This window comes from Procambarus clarkii, chromosome 40, assembly GCF_040958095.1.
Source record: "Procambarus clarkii isolate CNS0578487 chromosome 40, FALCON_Pclarkii_2.0, whole genome shotgun sequence".
NCBI lineage: Eukaryota > Metazoa > Arthropoda > Malacostraca > Decapoda > Cambaridae > Procambarus > Procambarus clarkii.
In genome coordinates, this window is record NC_091189.1 from 30,241,968 (window position 1) to 30,257,173 (window position 15,206).

Consider the following 15,206-nt stretch of genomic DNA (forward strand, 5'->3'; position numbering starts at 1 on the left):
TTTGTACTTAGTAAACAGTGTACGAGCTTGGACACGCTGCGAGGGCGTTCTCGTATCTTACACTATATTAAACAGTGTACGAGCTTGGACACGCTGCGAGGGCGTTCTCGTATCTTACACTACATTAAATAAAAACAAAAGATCAGCCTTTGATTCTAATAGATTCTCAGGTGTTGCTTATTATATAAAGTGGAGAAGGGTTTTAGAATGAAGAAAAGTGTTGATTTAGGCCTTGCACTTTATAAGTTGGGCGAGATGTGTGAGGGCATTTAAGTGGCATTTAAGTGGTTTTTAATGGTGTTTAAGGGGGGGGGGTATTTAGGTCTCTGCGTAAGAAAGTTATCTGAAGATTTGTCTTAATAGGCGTGAAATTGGTGTGTGGGAGTATTTGCCGTTGTTGCTGTGAAGGGTGAGAGGGTGTAGCTGGTGTTGACAAAGGTGTGAGGGTGTACAAAGGTGTGAGGGTGGACAAAGGTGTGAGGGTGGACAAAGGTGTGAGGGTGTAGTACACACTAAGTGTAGCACCCGATATCATTCAAGTCTTATAGGTAAGAGGTGTGTTGGGAGTGAAATCTTTCTGGATGTGGACGATAAGTAGGAATTGTAATGTTGAAACCAAAGTAATTAAATATTTGTCATTTTCAGCGTGAACTTTGGAGGTGAAGGAACTTTCAGTGAAGGAAAACTTAGTGACAAAGTTTTATTAAAGTTTTATTCTCAGACTAAAGACGAATTGAGGAAAATTCGATTATTCTAAATTTACATTTTGTTTCTAATATTTTCAGTTGCCATTGTCATTGTTTCGAGTTTTAACATAATTATTTCATCAACATCAATGGCAATGTGAAGGCAACAAAAATTAAGTCTAGCTTAGGTAGTCATTCATACTTTGAAAATTTTCTGATTCAATTTTCAGAGTAAAGAAATTACAATAGAGAGAACGACTTTTTTTTTATTTTTTTATTTTTTTGTCCATAACACTGTTGCTCAATTTTCATCACAATATCCTCAAAAATCTTCGTTTTTATGACGGGAAGTTGGCTTGGACAGAACGGAATGTAGAGGAAGGAGACGATGAGAGCCAGCCAGCAAACACACAAGGGTGTGACGCCGGCAGAACAGGGAGGTGTTGAGGGTGTGGGTGTCGGGCGAGGACAGCCACTGGACGGGCGGCTGTCTGGCGGGAACTCGCTTGAGGCGGTCCAGGTGCGCACGCGCACATCTCTTGCAAATGGCGGCTCGGAAAAGGTCACATAACCTGGCAAGCAACTGAACTAGAGAGCATAACCTTCACGCTCCGTTATCTGCTGAGATGGTGATCGTTCCTTGCGAGCCAGTCTGGGCCAGCCCTCACTGCTGTGTCTAGTTGCCCTGAAGCGTCCTTTGTCCGGCAGGAGGGACATTCTCACATCCCATACCCGGGACGCAGATGTCATTGATGAGCTTCAGGCCCTCCTTCAGCTTCCTGCACTGTTCAGGGATCACCACGAGGCTGTTCTTGATCAGGCACATCTGGTCGATGGTACTATTACTGCAGTTGCTGCATGCGAAGTCCTGGCTGTCTAACACCGTTATCAGCACTGCAGGAGAAAGGGAAGAAAGTTGTTAATAACGGTGAACTGTGTGTGTTTGTGTATGCTCTCACCTAGATGTGCTTGCTTCACCGACCCAAGCACCGCCTTCCGAACGTTCTTACATTAATGCAATGACTCATTCCTCACTCTTTTATCATATTTACATTTATAACTTTAACTCGAATTAGCTTCAAGGACTTCTACGTCTAACTGTTTCCCTTATTAACGGCTCTAACACTGCAACAATTCTTTCTGACGTCCCTGTGACTCGTCTGTCTCTAGTTCCCATGTAATGACCCACATTGTAATATCTCGCCTTGTGTCTATCTCGACCGCACACCCGCTACTACCACTGAGCTAACCGTGCAATCTCCGCTCTTTCTATGGTAATAACAGAGGCTATACCGATCATGTAAGATGTTAACACTCGGGCCGTCATACGAAGACGTAAACCAGTACACAGAGGAAGGAGAGAGAGAGAGGAAGAGGGAGGCAGAGCGAGAACGAGAGCAAGGGAGGGAGAACGAGAGCGAGTGAGGGCGAGGGAGAGTGAGACACTAGTGAGGGAGAGTGAGACAGAAAGATAGAGATAATCGTAGTCACAACCTATCGTATGAGTTACCGAGTGACGCTGCCACCACCCTGAGTTACCGGACAGGGGACCGGAGTGAGATTCGTAGGTCTTGCAGATGGAATAACCTACCAGGACAGGTGTAGGGGACAATTGAACGGTACAAGGATCCTGGCCTGACACTCGAATAATCCTGACCACTTGGGAACTATAGTGTACACAAGAATAAGGCGGGACACCCCCAATACTAATACCTCAACACGGAAAACGAACGGGGGGGAGGAGTACGGGATAATTAAGAACACTAGGTCACTGGGGCAAAGGGGACGGTAGGCCCAATATCACTAAGGCAAGGAACCATTAATACACATTTAATAACACTTAATATCTGACTTTATTGAATTAATTAAATAAGACACTCCCTAACTATATTCCCTACTAGAGGCCAAGAGTACTGAATGAGGTGCTTTAGTACAAGAGAGCCGTACTTACTCGTATGTTGTTCCACCGTTTCCGGGAGATGATGTTCCTTCCCCGAGTCCACACACACCTTCCTACTGGGCTGCGCCCACTGTACTGACTCCCCTGATCTGTTGCTCCTCAGCTGAACATGAGGGTTCTACCTTTGATGTTTAGGGGTTAATCCCTGAAGATTTTCATGACGGCATCAACTCTGACCTCTTTGTGATTCGATGACCGTTGACCTGACTCTATGGCTAACTTGTACAGAGGTGTAACTTTTACATTGTCTGCCGCCGCCTGTCTGGCGCCTGTGGGTTGTTCATCCTCCACGTGGCCTGTTCATGCTGTTATGATGTTCATGTACTATGTACTGCTCTCTTGTTACACCCATCCATGACCCCTCGGTCTGCTGGTCTTATCTTCGAACATTGTTAATTTGTCTACATTGGTAATTTTACTTATGGAGGATATGATAATATATAAGAGTCTATCTCTCCTTTCTTCCAGTGAGGTAAGATCCAGTTCTGTCTTCCTCATGGCTCAAGTCCTTCAGCTTGGGGACGAGTCTCGCTGCATATCTTTGGATCGTTTCCTCGTCCTTTTTCATGAGGAGTTCCATGCTGGGGATGCATATTAATGTGTAAGTCTTGCCTTCACTTCACAAGATATGACTATATTCATTAGTCATATCGTACTACTGATATGACTACGGAACACTTTTGGCTCGGACATAACCATGTTTGCAATATCATTTCCGTAATGTTTCTCTGCCACTCTCTTAGTTTCTGTGTATTCATTCGTGGCCTCATTATGTACATAGTAATTTCCATTTGTTCTATGTTCTCCGTATTCCATGTTTTGCTACTTCGGTTTACTTGCAGACACAATGTTTGCCTGTTGGACCATGGGCCGAGGTGTTCCCCTCTCCTGTGTCAGTCCTGTCCTCGACTCAAGTCCGCCAGGTGTTCTACGTCATCAGTTGTGAGTCGCGTAAACCGGTTTTCATTCATAAATAGCGGGTTTGGCGGGTGCATGGAATCACTTTTGGGTCTTTGTTTAGGGAACGGACTGCCTGTGCAGCCCGTCCTCCAAACAAAGACCCAAAGTCCATGTTCCACTCGTAAATCAGCGGAACGACATGAAAGTTGTAAAGTTAGATGCATTAAAAGATGTCTGATGTTAAGCCAAGGTTCCACTCCCGGATGCTTTTTCATCTGGCTTTCAGTAGGAATCCTTGTATTGTATATCATCCTTCTGACTTCATATTTCCACTGCCAAACTTCATTACTTTGCACTTTTTGGTAATGAGCTTTATTAGCCATGTTGCTGAGAAAAGTTGCAGGTTATTTAGGTCCTAGTATTGCAGGCTCTTTCAGTTGTAATCCTTCCTGTTAGGGTTCCCTGAGGATGTTTATTGAGCCCCTGAGGACGTCTATTGAGACCCTGAGGATGTTTATTGAGCCCCTGGGGATGTTTATTGAGCCCCTGAGGATGTTTATTGAGCCCCTGAGGATGTTTATTGAGCCCCTGAGGACGTCTATTGAGCCCCTGAGATGCCTGCAGTGCCCCCTGAGGCTGTCTGCTGAGCCACTGAGAGTGGGAGGCTAAGCATCCCATCCAGCATGTCACTGCTGATGTTCGGGATAGCGTCAAGTTCACATTATTTGATCATGTTGACGGAAGCCCCGACATGTTGACACTGTGGTCGACTGGCTGACTCCTTTAAGCATTAAGCTTAAGCATTAAGCGACAAGGACGGGTGGCAACCAGTGTGTCTTTCAAAAAGTCAAGTGCTAGCAAAACAAAGGAACATTATAGCGAAATGTTGTCAAGAAATAGAAAGTAGTGAAAGGCTCTGCCATCACCTCGCTTTCACCTCAAATACCCTTATGAAAGGAAGAAAATAAACAACTTTTTCTTGATCTTGGAAAAGTTAATATTACATCATGATGATGATGCACGTAACTTGTATTGCTGACACTTTTACCATCCCTAGTGTGAAGCGCACGTGATTGGTCAGTTACGGCGGGGAACCTTACCCAAGACGGCCCGGTCTCTCTCTTTGCAAATCCGTAAAAAAGAAAATGCAACAGTTTTGTCTAACCAGACAGGTAGGAACCCAAGCACCCCACCTAACCTACAGAGGCTAACCCATGGAAATCGTCAATATTACAGAGCTACAAGTCACATTTTTAATGGATTGATGTTAGCGGAGAGGAAGAGGAGGTTAGCGGGCCCCCCCCCCCCCCCAACACACACACACACCGCTGGTACACTCACCTCGGATGGCGTCGCCCCTCTTGTCGCAGCCCTCGTACCCGGCTTCCCGCAGCAGGCAGCCCACGAAGCGTGGGATGTTATCAGGCTGCAGGACCCGCACCAGCTCCTGCGTCGCCTCGTTGGTTCCGGCTCCCAGAGAGCTCAAGCTGCTCAGGAACCTCTGGCCAGAGGTGCACGACGCCAGACACAACAGCATCACCGTCGCCACCAGATTCATCTCTCGTCTGGAAGATACAGAAGCATATATCACACAGGTGTAATATACAACACAATTGGTAAAAAAAAAATTATAGAATAACATCTTCAGTAATTATAGTAGACCTGACCTTAGGTCAGGTCTAAGAAAGGTTAGGTCAGTTGCACGTAAGAGCAACACACGCTATACTAAATATGTTACGATTCCAGTTCAATGTTTCCGATTGCATTGACAAATTGAATTTTCATAGATTTCGATATATTTTCATTTTGATTTAATTATTTTGTGTAACACTGCGATGGAATTGAGTTGTGTTGTTTACCATACCGTTCATTTCGTGAATATAGTTTATTATTTTATTTTGTCATGTTTTTCATTTCGTTTATTTAACTGTTTTTCTTATATTTCAGTGATGGGAACATCAGTTCATTTGATGTTCCCAATTTTCTGATATGAACATCAGATCATTTGGGAATGCATAGGGCGAGGGAGGGGGGATGGTTAGGAAGACGAGGGGACGCTAGAGTGGGCTACCTACCTACCTTGAGGCTACCTTGAGGTGCTTCCGGGGCTTAGTGTCCCCGCGGCCCGGTCGTCGACCAGGCCTCTATGGTGGGGGGGAGGACAAAGGGCCGGAGGAGGGAGGAATGGTTGAGAGGACGAGGGTACAGGGAAGAGGGGAATTGTGGGGGAGGACTGCGAGACAGGGGAAGATCGTTGTGGCTCAGCAACGCACTTGAGTCCCTAAACCACAGCAACGCGTGGCCGGGTACAGCTAGTAGTAAATACAAATAATAAATAAACACACAAGAGGTGATTCACCATACAGGTGCGCCAAACAATAGTTACACAATTCCTAGACTACAGACCAGAGTCCACGAGGGGGGAGGGGGGGAGGGGGGGAAGGGGGAGGAGGCAATGTGGGAAATCCAAGTTAAGCTTCAGTATAAGCCTATGGAACCCTAAAGGATTCAGCTGAATCCTCCAGGTTGTAATAGTGGTCAAAGGCGAGTGTTTGGGAGTACGCTGATGTGTTTTTTTATTCAGCTCAAGGTCACATAATGTCCCATAAGGTCACACAGGGGTCCCAGAGGTCACACAAGGTCCCATAAGATCACACAAGATCCCATAAGGTCACACAGGGTCACACAAGATCCCATAAGGTCCTACAAGTTCACACAAGGTCCCATAAGGTAACACAAGAACCTATAAGGTCACACAAGATCCCATAAGGTCACACAGGGTCACACAAGATCCCATAAGGTCACACAGGGTCACACAAGATCCCATAAGGTCACACAGGGACCCATAAGGTCACACAGGGACCCATAAGGTCACACAGGGAACCCATAAGGTCACACAGGGTCCCATAAGGTCACACAGGGTCCCATAAGGTCACACAGGATCCCATAACGTCACACAGGGGCCCATAAGGTCACACAGGGACCCATAAGGTCACACAGGGACCCATAAGGTCACACAGAGTCCCATAAGTCACACAAGGTCCCATAAGGTCACACAAGAACCCATAAGGTCACACAGGGTCACACAGGATCCCATAAAGTCACTCAAGGTCCCATAAGGTCACACAGGGACCCATAAGGTCACACAGGGGACCCATAAGGTCACACAGAGTCCCATAAGGTCACACAAGGTCCCATAAGGTCACACAAGAACCCATAAGGTCACAAAGGATCCCATAAGGTCACACAGGGTCCCATAAGGTCACACAGGGACCCATAAGGTCACACAGGATCCCATAAAGTCACACAGGGTCCCATAAGGTCACACAAGGTCCCATAAAGTCACACAGGGACGCATAAGGTCACACAGGGACCCATAAGGTCACATAGGGTCTCATAAGGTCACACAAGGTCCCATAAGGTCACACAGGGTCCCATTTGGTCACATAGGGACCCATAAGGTCACACAGGGTCCCATAAGGTCACACAGGGACCCATAAGGTCACATAGGGTCTCATAAGGTCACACAAGGTCCCATAAGGTCACACAGGGTCCCATATGGTCACATAGGGACCCCAAGGTCACACAGGGTCCCATAAGGTCACATAGGGACCCAAAAGGTCATACAGGGACCCATAAGGTCACACAGGGACCCAAAAGGTCACACAGGGACCCATAAGGTCACATAGGGACCCAAAAGGTAACACAGGGACCAATAAGGCCACACAGGGACCTAAAAGGTCACACAGGGTCCCATAAGTTCACATAGGAACCCATAAGGTCACACAGGGACCCATAAGGTCACACTGGGACCCATAAGGTCACACAAGGTCCCATAAGGGCACACAGGGTTCCATAAGGTCACACGGGGACCCATAAGGTCACACAAGGTCCTGCAAGGTCACACAGGGTCCCATAAGGTCACACAGGGACCAATAAGGTCACACGGGGACCCATAAGGTCACACAAGGTCCTGCAAGGTCACACAGGGTCCCATAAGGTCACACAAAGTACCATAAGGTCACACACGGTCCCATAAGGTCACACAAAGTCCCATAAGGTCACACAAGGTCCCATAAGGGCACACAGGGTTCCATAAGGTCACACAAGGTCCTGCAAGGTGACACAGGGTCCCATAAGGTCACACAGGGGTCCCATAAGGTCACACAAGGTCCCATAAGGTCACACAAGGTCCTACAAGGTCACACAGGGCTCCCATAAGGTCACACAAGGTCCCATAAGGTCACACAGAGTCCCATAAGGTCACACAAGGTCCCATAAGGTCGCACAAAGTCCCATAAGGTCACACAAGGTCCCAGAAAGTCACACAAGGTCCCATAAGGTCACACAGGATCCCATAAGGTCACACAGGGGTCCCATAAGGTCACACAGGGGTCCCATAAGGTCACACAAGGTCCCATAAGGTCACACAGGGTCCCATAAGGTCACACAGGGGTCTCATAAGGTCACACAAGGTCCCATAAGGTCACACAAGGTCCCATAAGGTCACACAGGGGTCCCACAAGGTCACACAAAGTCCCACAAGGTCACACAGGGTCCCATAAGGTCACACAAGGTCCTTCAAGGTCACACAGGGTCCCATAAGGTCACACAAGGTCCCATAAGGTCACACAAGGTCCTACAAGGTCACACGGGGTCCCATGAGGTCACACAGGGTCCCATAAGGTCACACAAGGTCCTACAATGTCACACAGGGACCCGTAAGGTCACACAGGGTCCCATAAGGTTACACAGGGTCCCATAAGGTCGCACAGGGACCCATAAGGTCCCACAAGGTCCCACAAGGTCACACAGGGTCCCATAAAGTCACACAAGGTCCTTCAAGGTCACACAGGGTCCCATAAGGTCACACAAGGTCCCATAAGGTCACACAAGGTCCCATAAAGTCACACAAGGTCCTACAAGGTCACACGGGGTCCCATGAGGTCACACAGGGTCCCATAAGGTCACACAAGGTCCTACAAGGTCACACAGAGACCCGTAAGGTCACATAGGGTCCCATAAGGTTACACAGGGTCCCATAAGGTCGCACAGGGACCCAAAAGGTAACACAAGGTCCCATAAGGTTACACAAGGGCCTTCAAGGTCACACAGGGTCCCATAAGGTCACACAAGGGCCTTCAAGGTCACACAGGGTCCCATAAGGTCACACAAGGTCCCATAAGGTCACACAAGGTCCCATAAGGTCCCATAAGGTCACACAAGGTCCTACAAGGTCACACAGGGTCCCATACGGTCACACAGGGTCCCATAAGGTCTCACAGGGACCCATAAGGTCACACAAGGTCCCATAAGATCACGCAGGGTCCCATAAGGTCACAAAGGGTCCCATAAGGTCACACAGGATCCCATAAGGTCACACACAAAGTCCCATAAGGTCACACAAGGTCCCATAAGGTCACACAAGGTCCTATAAGGTCACACAGGGTCCCATAAGGTCACACAGGGGTCCCATAAGGTCACACAAGGTCCCATAAGGTCACACAAGGTCCTATAAAGTCACACAGGGTCCCATAAGGTCACACAGGGGTCCCATAAGGTCACACAAGGTCCTTCAAGGTCACACAGGGTCCCATAAGCTCACACAGGGGTCCCATAAGGTCACACAAGGTCCCATAAGGTCACACAGGGTCCCATAAGGTCACTCAGGGGTCCCATAAGGTCACACAAGGTCCCATAAGGTCACACAAGGTCCCATAAGGTCACACAGGGGTCCCATAAGGTCACGCAAGATCCTTCAAGGTCACACAGGGTCCCATAAGGTCACACAAGGTCCCACAAGGTCACACAAGGTCCCATAAGGTCACACAGGGTCCCATAAGGTCACACAGGGTCCCATAAGGTCACACAGGGTCCCATAAGGTCACACAAGGTCCTACAAGGTCACACAGGGACCCATAAGGTCACACAGGGTCCCATAAGTTCACACAGGGTCCCATAAGGTCACACAGGGACCCATAAGACCACACAGGGACCCATAAGGTTACACAGGGTCCCATAAGGTCACACAAGGGCCTTCAAGGTCACACAAGGTCCCATAAGGTCACACAAGGTCACACAAGGTCCTACAAGGTCATACAGGGTCCCATAAGGTCACACAGGGGCCTCGTAGCCTGGTGGATAGCGCGCAGGACTCGTAATTCTGTGGAGCGGGTTCGATTCCCGCACAAGGCAGAAACAAATGGGCAAAGTTTCTTTCACCCTGAATGCCCCTGTTACCTAGCAGTAAATAGGTACCTGGGAGTTAGTCAGCTGTCACGGGCTGCTTCCTGGGGGTGGAGGCCTGGTCGAGGACCGGGCCGCGGGGACACTAAAGCCCCGAAATCATCTCAAGATAACCTCAAGATAATAGGGTCCCATAAGGTCACACAGGGTCCCATAAGGTCACACAGAGTCCCATAAGGTCACACAGAGTCCCATAAGGTCACACAGGGGTCCCATAAGGTTACACAGGATCCCATAAGGTCACACAAGGTCCCATAAGGTCACACAAGGTCCCATAAGGTCACATAGGGTCCCATAAGGTCACACAAGGTCCCATACGAGCCGGAAGGGATGTGTCAGAGAGCCACCTCCCACAGGTGGGCCACATGGACCACCTCCCACAGGTGGGCCACATGGACCACCTCCCACAGGTGGGCCACATGGACCACCTCCCACAGGTGGGCCACATGGACCACCTCCCACAGGTGGGCCACATGGACCACCTCCCACAGGTGGGCCACATGGACCACCTCCCACAGGTGGGCCACATGGGCCACCTCCCACAGGTGGGCCACATGGACCACCTCCCACAGGTGGGCCACATGGACCACCTCCCACAGGTGGGCCACATGGACCACCTCCCACAGGTGGGCCACCTCTCCTAATTATTAATCATAGTTATCATAGCAAATTAATCATAGCTCAAGCTGCCCTCACCGCGGTCAAGCTGCCCTCACCGCGGTCAAGCTGCCCTCACCGCGGTCAAGCTGCCCTCACCGCGGTCAAGCTGCCCTCACAGCGGTCAAGCTGCCTTCACCGCGGTCAAGCTGCCCTCACCGCGGTCAAGCTGCCCTCACCGCGGTCAAGTTGCCCTCACCGCGGTCAAGCTGCCCTCACCGCGGTCAAGCTGCCCTCACAGCGGTCAAGCTGCCCTCACAGCGGTCAAGCTGCCCTCACAGCGGTCAAGCTGCCCTCACCGCGGTCAAGCTGCCCTCGCCGCGGTCAAGCTGCTCTCACCGCGGTCAAGTTGCCCTCACCGCGGTCAAGCTGCCCTCACCGCGGTCAAGCTGCCCTCACCGCGGTCAAGCTGCCCTCGCCGCGGTCAAGCTGCCCTCACCGCGGTCAAGCTGCCCTCACCGCGGTCAAGCTGCCCTCACCGCGGTCAAGCTGCCCTCACCGCGGTCAAGCTGCCCTCACCGCGGTCAAGCTGCCCTCACCACGGTCAAGCTGCCCTCACCGTGGTCAAGCTGCCCTCACCGCGGTCAAGCTGCCCTCACCGTGGTCAAGCTGCCCTCACCACGGGCAAGCTGCCCTCACAGCGGTCAATACAGCTTGAAAAAAAAAATTTGTGTACAAATTACAATCAACATATTTTCACATTCTGGGTGAAAAATATTTAATTTCTACCTTCATGTCGGTAATTATATCTATACAATAAAATGTCCGAAGTAAGAGTCCGACGTTTAAGGATGACACACATAGGGTGTGTGAGCATCATAGGTCAGTGGGCCCCTCCTGGCGGCCCGGAGCACGAGTGTCCAGCATGACTGTGCAGGTGGCGGGAGTTACGACATGTCTTCAGTGCTCGGCAGGCATTCATAGAGGGCGGCTGTGTCATTTCTCGCTCCTCTAATTCTGAGTGTCAGAGCATGATAACGGCATGAAAGATACCGTTAAAAGAACATTGTCTATTCCCCCACAGATGTTTCATTCGCCAGTCATTCAGGAACGGAGGAGAATTGGTGAGAGGTGATTAGCAAGGGAGATAAAAGATTTAGAAGAGACATGAAGAGACGAAGGATTGAATTTGATGATGGTATTAGAAGAGAAATGATGCTTTAGAGTGAGATGGAGCATCATCACCGGGGTTGAGCTTCGGCTCTTTGGTCCCGCCTCAACCTCTCAGTGTCACAAATATAAATAGTTTTGGCAAAGAATGTGAAATGTATAATATGAAAAGTTTTTGTATTTGTGTAGAAAATATAGGAATACGGGACCCCTCGCCACACTGGACCCCTCGCCACACTGGACCCCTCGCCACACTGGACCCCTCGCCACACTGGACCCCTCGCCACACTGGACCCCTCGCCACACTGGACCCCTCGCCACACGGGACCCCTCGCCACACGGGACCCCTCGCCACACTGGACCCCTCGCCACACTGGACCCCTCGCCACACTGGACCCCTCGCCACACTGGACCCCTCGCCACACGGGACCCCTCGACACACGGGACCCCTCGCCACACTGGACCCCTCGCCACACTGGACCCCTCGCCACACTGGACCCCTCGCCACACTGGACCCCTCGCCACACTGGACCCCTCGCCACACGGGACCCCTCGCCACACTGGACCCCTCGCCACACTGGACCCCTCGCCACACTGGACCCCTCGCCACACGGGACCCCTCGCCACACTGGACCCCTCGCCACACTGGACCCCTCGCCACACTGGACCCCTCGCCACACTGGACCCCTCGCCACACTGGACCCCTCGCCACACGGGACCCCTCGCCACACTGGACCCCTCGCCACACTGGACCCCTCGCCACACTGGACCCCTCGCCACACGGGACCCCTCGCCACACTGGACCCCTCGCCACACTGGACCCCTCGCCACACGGGACCCCTCGCCACACTGGACCCCTCGCCACACTGGACCCCTCGCCACACTGGACCCCTCGCCACACTGGACCCCTCGCCACACTGGACCCCTCGCCACACGGGACCCCTCGCCATACGGGACCCCTCGCCACACTGGACCCCTCGCCACACTGGACCCCTCGCCACACGGGACCCCTCGCCACACTGGACCCCTCGCCACACTGGACCCCTCGCCACACTGGACCCCTCGCCACACTGGACCCCTCGCCACACTGGACCCCTCGCCACACGGGACCCCTCGCCATACGGGACCCCTCGCCACACTGGACCCCTCGCCACACTGGACCCCTCGCCACACTGGACCCCTCGCCACACTGGACCCCTCGCCACACTGGACCCCTCGCCACACTGGACCCCTCGCCACATGGGACCCCTCGCCACACTGGACCCCTCGCCACACTGGACCCCTCGCCACACTGGACCCCTCACCACACTGGACCCCCTCACCACACTGGACCCCTCGCCACACGGGACCCCTCGCCACACTGGACCCCTCGCCACACTGGACCCCTCGCCACACGGGACCCCTCGCCACACGGGACCCCTCGCCACACTGGACCCCTCGCCACACTGGACCCCTCACCACACTGGACCCCCTCACCACACTGGACCCCTCGCCACACGGGACCCCTCGCCACACTGGACCCCTCACCACACTGGACCCCTCGCCACACTGGACCCCTCGCCACACTGGACCCTCGCCACACTGGACCCCTCGCCACACTGGACCCCTCGCCACACTGGACCCCTCGCCACACTGGACCCCTCACCACACTGGACCCCCTCACCACACTGGACCCCTCGCCACACGGGACCCCTCACCACACTGGACCCCTCACCACACTGGACCCCTCGCCACACTGGACCCCTCGCCACACGGGACCCCTCGCCACACGGGACCCCTCGCCACACTGGACCCCTCGCCACACTGGACCCCTCGCCACACTGGACCCCTCGCCACACTGGACCCCTCGCCACACTGGACCCCTCACCACACTGGACCCCTCGCCACACTGGACCCCTCGCCACACTGGACCCTCGCCACACAATCAAGGAATCATCTTCTCTAACATCATAACCAACCCCTGAGACAGGGAAGAATATAAATTAGAATCATTCAAAACAGGTTTGTGAGTGTTGGTGATGTGCGGGTACTCACAGGCTCATGGTGGGGGCAGTGTGACCAGCAGAACAGCCACCAAGAGAGTGATTCTTAACGCCAGGTTCCCGCCTATATATACCTCCCCAAGTAGCCAATCACGCTGTCGCTAGGGAGAGTGGGCGGAGCCAACCTCTTGTGTATTGTTGACTATTGGCAAGATCATGAATTTAAAATTTATATATATATATATATATATATATATATATATATATATATATATATATATATATATATATATATATATATATATATATATATATATATACCCTTGTTCTCATAACCCAGAGTATACCTGGTTCTCATAACCCAGAGTATACCCTGGTTCTCATAACCCACAGTATACCCTGGTTCTCATAACCCACAGTATACCTGGTTCTCATAACCCACAGTATACCCTGGTTCTCATAACCCACAGTATACCTGGTTCTCATAACCCACAGTATACCTGGTTCTCATAACTCAGAGTATACCCTGGTTCTCATAACCCACAGTATACCCTGGTTCTCATAACCCACAATATACCTGGTTCTCATAACCCACAGTACACCTGGTTCTCATAACTCACAGTATACCCTGGTTCTCATAACCCACAATATACCCTGGTTTTCATAACTCACAATATACCTGGTTCTCATAACCCACAGTATACCCTGGTTCTCATAAGCCTGGTTCTCATAACACACAGTATACCTGGTTCTCATAAGCCTGGTTCTCATAACCCCAGAGTATACCTGGTTCTCATAACCCACAGTATACCTGGTTCTCATAACACACAGTATACCTGGTTCTCATAATCCTGGTTCTCATAACACGCAGTATACCTGGTTGTCATAAGCCTGGTTCTCATAACCCCAGAGTATACCTGGTTCTCATAACCCAGAGTATACCTGGTTCTCATAACCCACAGTATACCCTGGTTCTCATAACCTACAGTATAACTGGTTCTCGTAACCCACAGTATACCTGGTTCTCATAACCCACAGTATACCTGGTTCCCATAACCCACAGTATACCCTGGTTCTCATAACCCACAGTATACCTGGTTCCCATAACTCACAGTATACCTGGTTCCCATATCCCACAGTATACCTGGTTCCCATAACCCACAGTATACCTGGTTCTCATAACCCAGAGTATACCTGGTTCTCATAACCCACAGTATACCTGGTTCTCATAACCCACAGTATACCTGGTTCTCATATCCCACAGTATACCCTGGTTCTCATAACCCACAGTATACCCTGGTTCTCATAACCCACAGTATACATAGTTCTCATAACCCACAGTATACCTGGTTTTCATAACCCAGAGTATACCTGGTTCTCATAACCCAGAGTATACCTGGTTCTCATAACCCAGAGTATACCTGGTTCTCATAACCCACAGTATACCCTGGTTCTCATAACCCACAGTATACCTGGTTCTCGTAACCCACAGTATACCTGGTTCTCATAACCCACAGTATACCCTGGTTCTCATTACCCACAGTATACCCTGGTTCTCATAACCCACAGTATACCCTGGTTCTCATAACCCACAGTATACCTGGTTCTCATAACCCACAGTATACCCTGGTTCTCATAACCCACAGTATACCTGGTTCTCATAAC

At 51.0% G+C, this 15,206-nt stretch overlaps 1 protein-coding gene across 1 annotated transcript; it reads right to left on the reverse strand.

Moving 5' to 3' along the window:
* Positions 1–693: 693 nt before the first annotated feature.
* LOC123757994 (uncharacterized) lies at positions 694–13,691 on the reverse strand. Its single transcript, XM_045742094.2, has 3 exons — positions 13,594–13,691; positions 4,888–5,111; positions 694–1,580 (listed from the first exon to the last, which is right to left on the reverse strand). The coding sequence occupies exons 1-3, from the start codon at positions 13,599–13,601 to the stop codon at positions 1,363–1,365; spliced, it is 450 nt and encodes a 149-aa protein (XP_045598050.2). The 5' UTR covers positions 13,602–13,691; the 3' UTR covers positions 694–1,362.
* Between the last annotated feature and the right edge of the window lie 1,515 nt (positions 13,692–15,206).

Excerpts from the sequence above, each read along its gene's own strand:
- LOC123757994 (XM_045742094.2), bottom strand. Across the intron at positions 1,581-4,887 it reads GAGGGGCGACGCCATCCGAG|TGCTGATAACGGTGTTAGAC; the intron begins GTGAGTGTACCA and ends TTTCTCCTGCAG.